The following is a 12,204-nucleotide window of genomic DNA, read 5'->3' on the forward strand; positions in this document are numbered from 1 at the left end:
GTTCTGAGTATTTTTTATTTCATGATCTGTAAGTGTACAAAGGTTTAAATAAAGGAAAGCTTCAATAAAAATAAATAAAAAATAATTTATTTGTTTAATAACATAACAAACACGTTCTGAAACAAAGTAATTCAAATAAAAACACAAATACATTTTAAGTAAAAGCATAACTCAAAATTAGTTTTTGTTTTTTAGTTTTTTGGATTTATTTTTCTTAAGCTTTTTTCATAATTGCGCGTTTTAGTTATTTTTATTTACTAGTGTCATTTCGCATATATTTTTTGTCAGTTGTTTTTTTATTCAATAATATTTTTTTAAACCGTTCATTTTTGGCACTCTCATGACTCCATACAACACATCTGATTGCGCACCTGAGCGGCGCCTGAAACTCGCCTGCTGATTGGCTTCCTGGACGCTGCCTGCTTCCACTCAAAGCTCAGCTGCGCAGAGTCTGGTCGAGTGTCGGGGGTCCTTTAACAACCAGGCCCGGGTAAATGGTAGGATTCACGGGGACAATCAATCATGGAGTTACTGAATCGGTATCTGGATAGAAGTAATTCTATGAGGTACGTGTTCTGCATGAATATTATCTGCGTTAAAAACTTGTATGAGTGTGCTTTCAATCAGACTGAAGTAAGGTATTTAATGTGTTTACCGCTTAAACGCTTGATCAGAATCAGAAACAGGAACATTTTTAATCACCTTCTACAAAGCCACAACAACCAAAGTCATTTTAAACACTTAAAGTCTGGACTCCAGTCTAAAACTTGTTTAAATACACTTTAAATGGAAAAAGGCTTTATGAGATTTTTCGCATTGGCCGTTAGACAAACAGCTGGGCCTCACTTAAATAACCTTGGACTTGAACCCAAAAGCACACTCACTGCAGCCCCTGTCTGTTAATACATGGAGTTTTACTAACAGAACCATTTCTTAAGAATTAATCTCTCTTCCACATTTTCACTTCTGCATTTCTCCCTTAAAATTTACAACGCCCTCTGCACAGTCCCAAAAAATATTCAAAGCTGCAATGTAAATGTTTCCTTTGAGTTTTGCACAAGCTTGATCCACCCTGCTCCTGTCTGGTGTTGCAGCTCTGTCATGAGTCAAGATCTAGTCAAGGAGGAGAACCTGAGAGACGACCTGAGGTATTATTTCATGAGTCCATGTGAGAAGTACAGGACCAGGCGACATATACCCTGGAAAATGGGAGTTCAGATTCTGAAGATTGTCATGATCACCACACAAGTATGTGCAACAGCCTCATTGTAGATTATAGCAACATCAGTTTGAAAAAAAAAATACTACCTATACATATATGTGTGTGTGTGTGTGTGTGTGTGTGTGTGTGTGTATAACTTTAGTTATTTATTGTAATAAGAAATTAGCCTGTCCACAGTGACTCCTTGTAACTTTGACCGTGTGACCTGAACCTGAATAGTTTATTTAAATTGACAACAGAAAATGAGTATTTCAGCTGTTTTGGTGTTAACACTAAAAAAAAAGTTTCACATCATTTCAGCACCTGGAATGACTAAATATGGCTTCGGAGATCAGGTTTACTGCTGCTGTTGGTGCGCTTCCTACTTTTGTTTATGGACATATTTATTGTTGCTCATATGTACCACAACATTAAGGTTTTCCAACATACTTCAGCCAAATTGATGCCAAAATGTAATGGTTTTGCCCATCATTTGCAAATACCTAAATTCTAATATGGAAACCTAAAGCATCGTTTCACTTGTGTCTTAAATTCTACAAATACGTGCAAAACAGTAAAAGCTTATCAGAGTAGAGTGGAATTTTCTTCCATGGCTAGTTATGCTTTTTGCTTGGCTACAAAAAGAATGTGATGAACCTTAAATTTCTCTTCATATTTCACATCAAGTACATTTAGTGGCTCTTAACAAACATTTCATCTGAAAGTTTTTTTTTTCTCTTTTGGATGGGGTGGGGGAGGAGAGGTACTGTCTCTGTAAGTTTTACATCCACCTGATCCTTTACAGCTTGTATTGTTCGGCCTCAGCAACCAGCTGGTGGTTGCGTACAAGGAGGAAAACACCATGGCCCTGAAGAACCTCTTCCTGAAGGACTACAGTGGGGTGGATGAGGACGACTTCAGTATTTCTGTTTACACTCAGCGTGCTGTCTATGACAGCCTGTTTCATGTCATCGATCAGGTAACGCTCAATGTGAAGTCCTATGATGGTAACGACATTTACTGCCAACATTTGGGGCATAATCATTTTCTTGATATAAATGCGGGCATGATGAGTGAAAAGCAGCATATTAGCAAAGTCCCGAGTATTTGGGTCCAGACTGGAGGACCGTTCTTTTTTCAGGTCGGTGTCACTCCTTTCACTGGAATATGATACGGGTGTCTCGCATGATCCCCTGGTACTGATTAGTTTCCACGGTTTTATTTATGAGCTGGGACGATTTTGCTTAGTGAATAACAAAAAAAACAGAACTGAAACGTTCTGAGCTACATAAATGACTTGAAAAGTTGAGAAATGTCTTAAGCAATCCACATTTTGACCATTCTATGATGATCTGTCTGCTGCAGGAAAAGAAAAACATTTTAAAAATTAACTTAAGCTAACTTTAAGTATATTGGAGTCTTGTTCACAATTGAGGGAAAGATGGAGCTGGAGATTGACAGGCAGATTGATGCTGCGTCTGCAGTGATGCGGGTTGTACCGGGCCACTGTGGTGAAGAGAGCTGAGCTGGAAGGTGAATGAAGCTCTTCATTTACCGGTCGATCTACGTTCCAACCCTCACCTACGGTCACGAGTTTTGGGTAGTGACCAAAACAATGAGATCGCGGATGCAAGTGGCTGAAATGAGTTTTCTCCGCAGGGTGTCTGAGCTCTCCCTTAGAGATGGGGTGGGAACTCGATAATCCGGGAGGGGCTCAGTAGACCCGCTGCTCCTCCACATCGAGAGGGAAGTCTGGGCCTGTCTGCTTAGGCTGCTGTCCCCACGACCCAACCCCGGATTAAGCGGATGAAGATGAATGAATCTCACTTGAGTTCTGTTATTTACAGTACAGCCGGTTGGGTCAGCTCTCCGTGGGCCCGATCAGCTATGCGGAGGATGAAGATGGAAGGACGAAGCTCATCACCATCTGTAAGGAATACTACAAGAGAGGGAACTTGGAGCCTTCGGATAAGGCTTATGATATAGACGCTCAGCTGGAGACAGGTGACATTTACTTTTATGTTCCCTATATGAACTATTCTCCATAGTCATTGCTTCATTTAGCTTTGTAATTAAAAATGTTTTAAACTTTTATTGCAAACTTAAAATATTGCAACATTTTATTATTGCAAAAACAATAACTGACATGGATGTTTTCCCCAACTACACAATGAACTTATTTTTGTTAGAAAATATCTTAAGGTCTTGTTTCCAACTCCTATTTTTTTTTCTTTTTGTAGTCTGTATGTCAAATGGTCCAAAGACAGCAAAAGAGTGGAAAACTCAGAATGCATCGTTTTTTGATCTGGACTTTTACAGGTATCTACAGTTTTCTGTGTTGTGCTGACAAAATTCCTTGTTTACATACATTACTTTATTTTTAAAACATTTTTTAGGCTTGTTGACATCAAAATAACATTCCAGCTGAAGGGAATCAACCTGCAGACCGTTAGATCACGGGAGCTACCCGACTGCTACTCCTTCAATGTCATGGTAATAAATCCTGGGACCAAAAGAGGAAATAAATTCTCAGCTAGATTCAAATTTTGATCTTTTTCAACTCTTTTTACCCTCAGATTACATTCGATAACCAGTGTCACAGCGGGCTGGTGAAAATATTCCTGGACATAGATTTTGAAAGCAGTGCGTGTCGAGACTGGAAGATCTCAGGGACAGGTAAGGTGTATGTTTTTGTTTCACTTGATCGCTAAATTTCACTTTTTATCTCGTGTAGCACATAACAAAGGCAGAATTTTTCTCACAAGTGTTAAGACTTGTCCTTCTCGGTGTTGCTGACTGAGAGGCGTTGCCTTTCAGACTTGTATCAGCAGAGAGCATTGGGGAGTCGTGTGAGAGATAAACTCACTCCCTCAGGCAGTCGTTTTTTGTGGTTTGTTTCAGCTGAGAAGAACACACACTATCTGCTGGTGTTTGATGGCTTTGTCATCCTGGTTTGCATCACATCAGCTGCACTGTGTACTCGCTCCATCATCCTGGCTGTTAGATTACTCAAGGTTAGCTACTCATGCTGCACAAAATTTGACATAAATTCAAATACACTTCTGCTTTTTTCATATATTCAGCAGTTTTTTCCCTTTTTCCTTTTTATAAGTAATTTACTCAGGTCCTCCCTACATTGAAAGTTTGCATAAAGTCCTGCATTTTCATAATTCAATGTAATTCAATTTAAAACATCCTTTAGCAGATAAAATTTGAATTGTTGTCCTGTTTTTTTTTATTTCTCTTTTCTAAGAGATTCTCACTTTTCTTTCACGAGAACTTTAATCGTAAAGTGTGTGAGGACGACCAGAAGGAGTTCTTGAATGGCTGGTATGTGCTGGTCATCATCAGCGACGTGTTGGCGATAATTGGCTCCATACTAAAGATGGAAATACAGTCAAAGGTAACTTTTTGATTTAAGATGCATAATAAATATGACCATGCTAGGAATGGAGCAATAATTCTTTAGTTAGAAGTAATTAGAAATATATTAAAAAAAACAACCGATGCATGCAGACTCTTGCTGCAGTGTTCACCTGAAACGGCACATTTCAAGGCCGTTTCACATGCAAACCAGCGAGCATGTGTGCAAATGATTCTTCTGTGAAAATATGTAACTTTTTACATGTGAGTTGCAGTAAAATGGATTGAAAAACCCCTCTCTGGTAACTTTTTGTCTACAATGTATTATCTGGTTAAAAAAACATGTTTCAATGTAACTTGCTGACACATTAACCTCTCTTTCCACCCAATGTTGTTCCTTCTTGTGGCGCTCATTCTGTAAAGCTGATGCTGGCCATCTAGGTTTCCTTAAATTGGGTCCTAGTTTAAAAAAATAAAATTGGATGTCTTCATCAAATTTGAAACAACAATCTATGATCTCAAATAAATGTTTATCAGGTAATTAGTAGTAAAGGATTTAGGATTGTTCCAAAAATTTTAAATCATCCAAATGCAGTTTTAAAGGTGTGGAACACTAAAAACCATTTTAAAATCTCATTTCTGATTATAATCGCTCACTGAGTTTTTAATGCAGGCTGAACATGAAAATAGGTGTAGGAGACTATCTCCTGCATTAGCTTCTGATAGAAGATAAATAGTGAAACTCTAGGATTTGTAGGATCATCGGTGGCTCAGGAGGTTGTGCAGGTTTGATTCCGGCTCCCGACAGAGAATTCTGCTGTTGCATCATTGGGCAAGACACTTAGCCCACCTTGCCTGCTGGTGGTGGTCGGAGGAACCGGTGGCGTCTGTGCTCGGCAGCCTTACCTCTATCGGTGAGCCCCAGGGCAGCTGTGGCTACATTGTAGCTCATCTCCATCAGCGTGTGAATGGATGAATGATGCACTGTAATGTAAATCACTTTGGAGTACTCTGACTCTGAAAGGTGATGTACAAGTACGGGTCATTTATCACAGGATTTGAAAAGTCTTGTCAGATCTACATCACTTAACATAGACTCACCCATCTTGACTCACGACGGGGAAGGCTGTTGTTTCAGCGTCCAGGAAACGGTAGAGAACGTCCCTACAAAGCTGACCATTGGCATTAACAACTCCACCACATGGCAGAACTCCTCCAGGGTTATTTGTGTAGATAAAACACCCGCATTGCAAGTCAGTTGGTGTTATTCAGTGTGAGGTGAGATGTCCAAATAGAAGATAAGACTCCAAAACCTGCTGTCAGTAGTTTAGCTGTGATGCGGCTTACTTCTAGTTCCTGAATATGGTGCACCGGGACGTTTTACTCGAGTACAAATTAAAGGCATTCATTCCTCCTAGAGACCACTGCAAATGTACTGATTGAAAGAGTGTTCCAGACCTTTAAGGTCCATGCCATTCCAAATGCTTTAACATTTCTCCAAAGTCTGAGTAAACACATAAAAAAATTACATGTTATGTTTTGATTTTATTCCTATTCGTTTACTGTCCCTAGGGCACTTATGGCTACATGTAGCTCATTACCATCAGTGTGTGAATGTGTGTAAAATGATAAACGACCTTCACTTGTATAGCACCTTTCTGAGTCAGAGGACTCCAGAGCATGACGACTGCAGGAGCCTGGCTTACAGGGATAACTCCTAACCCCTGAGCCACTGCGCCCACATGTGCATGAGTGAATGACAGTGTTGTAAAGTACCCTGGGGGGGGGTTGTAGAACCTTAGAAAGTGCTATATCAATACAAGCCATTTACTTCTTTTAGAATTTCATTATAAAGTAATTTTTCCTGACACTACTTTCGCATTGTTCTTTGTGAAATATATACTTTTTGGTTTTTGTAGAGTTTGACAAGTTACGATGTGTGCAGCATCTTCCTGGGAACATCTACGTTATTGGTTTGGGTCGGTGTGATCAGGTACCTGGGATACTTCCAGAAATATAATGTGAGCTTGAATTGTTGATGGAGGAACTGAAGATATTTTAGAGCTTTCAGTCATCTTTTGTCATCTTTCTTTTATTAAAATTGGCAAATGCTTGTGTTTTTAGGTCCTGATTTTAACCTTGAAAGCAGCTTTCCCTAAAGTTCTGCGTTTCTGCTGCTGTGCTGGCATGATCTACCTTGGTTATACATTCTGTGGATGGATTGTACTGGGACCATACCACGAGAAGGTAACTCAGACCCTCGGGTCTCGCCTACTTCTGCTTTCTGAAACTCAGTGTTGCTGGTCTGAATTTGTGCACCGAGTCTTGCTGAGAGGTGTGGGGAAACTTCCTTCAGAGGAACTGTGAAGTGACTAATCGTGTTTGTTCATGCAGAAATGCTGAGACCCCAAAGGATCGCCTTCTCCAAATGTCTGCTTTTTCTTTTTGTTTTGATGTCCCTGAAATCCCTCACACTAGTCATTATGTAAGGAACAATTAAAAACTCGCTGAATGTTCTGCAAAGTTTGTGAAGCAATCATCCCAATAATCACATGGTTGATTACTTTAATCAAAGCGGTTGTGTTTGAGTTTTTGCAGAAACTCGCTTCATTTTAGACAAACTTCAGCAATCGTTGTGTCCTTGCTTCTGCAGTTCGCTCCATGAGGAAAACTACATAAATGGCCTCATGTTTTCAGACCACCGAGCTTTCACCTTCTTTTAAGATAATGCTACCTTAAATTAAAAACGGTTAACCCTCCCACTGTCCTAATGGGTGTGACCCCGTGAGGCAAGTCGACCACTGAGCAGGGTTGATGGTTTATCCCGTGAGGTCCATGTAGCAGGGGTGAGGAGTGAGCACCACATCACCCCTGCCACGTGGATCTCAGGGGATAAATCATCAATCCTGCTCAGTGGTTTACTTTCCTCGCAGGGTCACCCATAAAGACAGTGGGAGGATTAAACACTTTGGTGATTTTCCAAAGATTTCTCAAATCAGAGAAAAATCTTAAAAATTGTAATCAGCGCTCCATTGTTGCGTGCCAACTCGCAGATAACTCCCATCTCCCTCATCCTAAAGGTTTTTAGATGAGAATCATGATGGAGAATATTTTTTTTTGTTTTAACCTAGCATTATAACCACATCAGGGATGAATGAAAACCTTCACCGGTCTGTAAGATGCTGTACTCCTTCAGTTCAGCCACCAGGTGTCAGTACATGCTTTTAATTAGCCCCCTGACTTCAGTCACGGAGTCTGAGGAAGTGTTGCCACACACACCAACATTAAAACACTTTTAAAACTTAATTTAAGCATTCGACTTAATAAAATTAGAATGATGTTAATTAGGCAAAAGTGGGAGAAAAATTTGAGAAATGGGAGATGACTTGATCCTGTTCTGTGATGAGCAGATTAGAAACCACGAAAAATTCTATCAGATTGGCTGTTCAGTTAATCCATTTGTAATGGGTGTAATTTAGATGCATTCAAGATTAAAAACCACATAATTTTACAGTCTGAAAACTAATTTAGGCAAAAAGCAATAAGATGCAAAACTGCATTATCTGTATCCTGGCACTTTGTCAATATAAAGCTATCAGATTTATGACTGCTTGACTGGGCGATCCTCTGACACCAACTCCCATCAGGGGAAATGAGTCACTATGTCCGATGGGATAAATGGTTGTCGGAAGTCTGACTGCAGATGTGCTTTAAAACAAGTCTTTTTTTTTAAGCACTAAATTAAATTGTTTAGACTTTTGTGACCTCGGCGTCACAAAGTTGGCTTAGTTTGAATCATTTGGAAAATCAAAGCTTTGTGACCAGCTGTGTGTACATGCTAGCAGCTGTTTCACTTCTGTTTAGTTGGAGTAACAAATATCAATGCAAACGGGAAGTTTACAGTGTAGTGTCCCGGGAGTCCCCTGCTGTGCACTGTTAGACTTTCCAAGATCCTCATAGTATTTACCGAAGAAATAAACAGAAAATGTGCTAAAACCTGGCTTTCAATGCTGTGCCCTGGGTCCCTAGCATCACAGGGAGATGTTGATTTTAAATGGCTTGTCATGTTATTTCTAGCAGAACATGGTTTCTATCATAAGGTACACGAATAGCTAAAAGGTTCCATCCAAATACTTCAGAAAAGGTTTGTTTGGGGTGAAAGGTGAAAATATAAAAGGATTAACATGTTCCTCCTGTTTCTTTTTGTATGACCTTCTTCACCACTCTCTCTTTATTCTGCTCTCCCCACCTATTCCACCTTCCTCAGGATCCACTGATTTCCCTCTTTCCTATTCACTCTAACATTTTTTTAAAATCAATTGCCTATTTTTGCTCATTTTAAATATATTTTTAAACATTTTCTAAATGCTTCTTTATATTTTTACATTTTGTTTTTGTGAAGCGCCTTGTAATTTTTATCTTGAGCGGCGCTATAGAAATGATATTTTCTTCTTCTTCTTCTTTTTAGTTTGAGGGCCTGAGTCGGGTTGCAGAATGTCTCTTCTCTTTGCTGAATGGAGATGACATGTTCACCACCTTTGCCCAGCTGAAGGACACCAACACTTTGGTATGGCTCTTCAGTCGGGCTTACCTCTACTCCTTCATCTCTCTCTTCATCTACATGGTGCTATCACTCTTCATCGCCCTCATCACTGACTCCTACGAGACCATTAAGGTAACTCTCATAAATGAAATTGGAATGGGGTATTAAGTGCAGTTTGTTGTCTGGGTCTTGCAAAGAGACAACTAAAGATTCAGAAAGTAAGTGGCTCAAAGCCTTTCCAGAGAAACCCTTAAAGCTGGGGACCATAGCGTGATGTCCTCAAGGAGAGGAGATTTAGAAAATTGACAGGCTATAGCTCCCACCCCTGCTCCCATTTCTTAAAGGAGCTGAAAACCACACCTAATCATCATCACACAAATAGCCTTGTAGCAGACAAGTTATATTTTCTATAACTGGAAATCTGTATAACTTTTATTTTGAAAGATTCTGGATGTGGATGTGGTTAACTGCTTTTGTTTGACTTCCTGTCTGGTTTTGAATCAATCGGGGAAAGGTAGTATGTACAAAAACAGACTGAGAGCATAAGTAATGGGTCACTATGCTTCTGGGATTTTTCCAAAACATAATTCATCGCTCCTGATGGAAACATACCCATCCATTATAATGGCAGCTAATTGCTGCAGGCTGTTTAGCAAATGTTATGCAACACTTACACATCCGGTGGGGGAGCTGGCTCCCTGGAGGGCCCAACCAGCCATTCCTCCCCATCCCCACACATTTCTCTCCTCCTGCTCCCTCTCTTCATCACACAAACATGCACATAGGACCTTGGGGGGTGGACACATCAGGGAGTGCGGGTATGGACCCCATTTCCGCATTCCTGTGGCAACCTGCCCCCCAATTTTATCTGCACCTTAAACACTTCCACCAACGACATTCCACGCAAACACACACTTAGGGCCTTGGGAGTGAGCACATCCAACGGCACTTGGCAGGGGGATTTCTCAGCCTCATCCCAAGTGCTGGTGCCCACTTCCAATTTTAAACTGCTTTTAGACACTGAGGGCTGTGGGTGCAAGTGGGGTGGTGTGGTGGCATCAGCTGGCATAGGCCAGACGATGCCACCACTGCCCGCTCACCACAGCCATGGAATACACCTCATCAACACTCACTAACACCATTTTGGAGCAGGCGGAGGGACACTAGGGGTCTTAGCACACCTCTGTTGTCGCTTGGCTTCCTGGGGCTGGAGGCTAGGAGGGAGATCCAGCCGTCCGGTTGGGGTCTGGGGTGGTGGGTTGCCGTGCTCAGCGTTGGGCTAGGGAGCCTGCTCATCAGCACCCCAGTAGAAGGGGTCGAACTCTGGGAACCGGTAATGGTTGATCTTGTTGAATTGTTGTTGTGTCCCTTTTTTTTTTTTGTTTTTGTGTTTTTTTCTTCTGTTTCTGCAGGTCTAGAAGCAGACTCTTGCTCATTGTTGTTTATTTTTGTGGAACCCCCCACCCCCACCTTTTGTCTTTTCCTTTCTCTTTCACCTCTGACTCCATGTCTGGTCGGAATTAAAAAGCATTCAAAAACAATAACAATAAAATTTTAAGTATCAGGCGTGACATTAAAAGCAGACGCTTTGATGCTCCACCTGAGAGTAAATCTGTAAGGCTTGTCACCGGCATTCGGACATCAATTCTGTTTACTTCACAGCAAGACAAGACACGGGGGACAAAAAAAAAAAAAGAAAAACCACTTACACATCCGGTGTAAAGTTGGATGCTGCGCTAATCACTTGGCTCCAATACACAAATGATAAATCCATATTTGTTCCCCTCCCTTCTCTTCCACAGTTAGCTTAAAGTTTAAAGGCAGGTTGAGGCATGACGTCCGAGCAAGTTGGCGTTAAGTCAGACACAAATCTAACCAGCATGCACTGCGTGCTGATCACCAGTGATCTAATCTGCGCAGAACTGGCTCATCTTGAACATGGCCAATGCGGTGGAGGAGGAGGGACTTAAAGGAAGTATACATTATGAAAGATGACCTACTTTAAATCATAGAACAGGGTCAGTCACATTTAAGCATTTCTGAAGTTATTTTAAAATTCTAAAATGTGTACCCCAGCTTTAATAGCTGTAACTAAGTTTTGGAGAAATCAATAGAAGTGGTCAGAAGAAACTTTCTGACCACTCGAAACAAAGTAAATGGAAAACTGTGCAGTTTCTTTTCTCATTCATGATTTATGGCGGTAAACTTAAAACATGAATAGTAAAATTAAACAAAACCTGGGTTGTAGGGGAAATTACCGATGTAATTAAAGCCCATGATCTGGTTTGAACTTAACTTTGTTTAAAGGCTTAAAAAATGATAATGTTATCAAATGACTGGTTAGTCATTAGCGTTGAACAAGTCCTATTTTTAACACAGATATTGAATTTTTTTTATCTCACCTGATGGATTTAGCTCTAAGATTTTTAAAATGTGTAATGCCTTCATGCCTACAGAACTACCAGAGGGATGGGTTCCCACTGACAGACCTGCAGAAATTCCTCCAAGAGCATAAAGACTTCCCTGTTACAGACAACGGCCACACAGATGTTGAGCTCAGAGACTCTATGTGCTACTGCTGCTACTGCAGACGGTACGACGGCGCTCACATCGATGTTAAGATGCTGCAGTAGTTGTCCATCTTTACTGAGGTGCTCAGATTCACACAAGTCACAAGCTTTTGACGTTCCTGTAACAAGATGTGTTTGGGTTGTGGTAGCCCCCTGAACTTCTAGACAGAAGAAAAACAATGGATTCTATTTTTCTTCAGATCTGAACACACCGACACAGACTTGTTATGCTCCCTCTAAGAAGATTGTCTTAAGCTTACTTATTATGATGTTTGATATTCTTCAGAGGTGCAGACTCGTGGAGGGCTAAGGGATGTTTGGTTGAGTCATTCCAGTCTGGGAACATTGTCTAAGTTATGATTGTTTGTGCAATAAATTGCTAAATAACTTATCCATCTTTTCCACAGTTGCCCTTAGATCCCTCATTTTTAGTACATTTTCTGTTATTGAAAGCCTTTGATTTAGTGGCTAACAGTTCCACTTAATTGTTAAGGAAAAGGAGAATATTTGAAAGAAACTGCCAGTCA

At 40.6% G+C, this 12,204-nt stretch overlaps 1 protein-coding gene across 2 annotated transcripts; it reads left to right on the forward strand.

Annotated features, from left to right (window-relative positions):
• Nucleotides 1-408: 408 nt before the first annotated feature.
• mcoln2 (mucolipin TRP cation channel 2) lies at nucleotides 409-11,929 on the forward strand. 2 transcript variants are annotated; one of them, XM_015970596.3, is made up of 13 exons: nucleotides 409-566; nucleotides 1,095-1,248; nucleotides 2,007-2,180; nucleotides 3,049-3,205; nucleotides 3,442-3,520; nucleotides 3,598-3,694; nucleotides 3,778-3,877; nucleotides 4,103-4,215; nucleotides 4,455-4,604; nucleotides 6,484-6,585; nucleotides 6,689-6,811; nucleotides 9,033-9,239; nucleotides 11,564-11,929. In XM_015970596.3, the coding sequence occupies exons 1-13, from the start codon at nucleotides 523-525 to the stop codon at nucleotides 11,738-11,740; spliced, it is 1,677 nt and encodes a 558-aa protein (XP_015826082.1). In that variant the 5' UTR covers nucleotides 409-522; the 3' UTR covers nucleotides 11,741-11,929. The 2 variants fall into 2 exon arrangements, with proteins under 2 accessions (XP_015826082.1, XP_054608296.1); XM_054752321.2 differs by having other exon boundaries at nucleotides 9,033-9,131.
• The last annotated feature ends 275 nt before the right edge of the window (nucleotides 11,930-12,204 follow it).

The sequence above is a fragment of the Nothobranchius furzeri genome, chromosome 8, assembly GCF_043380555.1.
Source record: "Nothobranchius furzeri strain GRZ-AD chromosome 8, NfurGRZ-RIMD1, whole genome shotgun sequence".
In the NCBI taxonomy this organism is placed as follows: domain Eukaryota; kingdom Metazoa; phylum Chordata; class Actinopteri; order Cyprinodontiformes; family Nothobranchiidae; genus Nothobranchius; species Nothobranchius furzeri.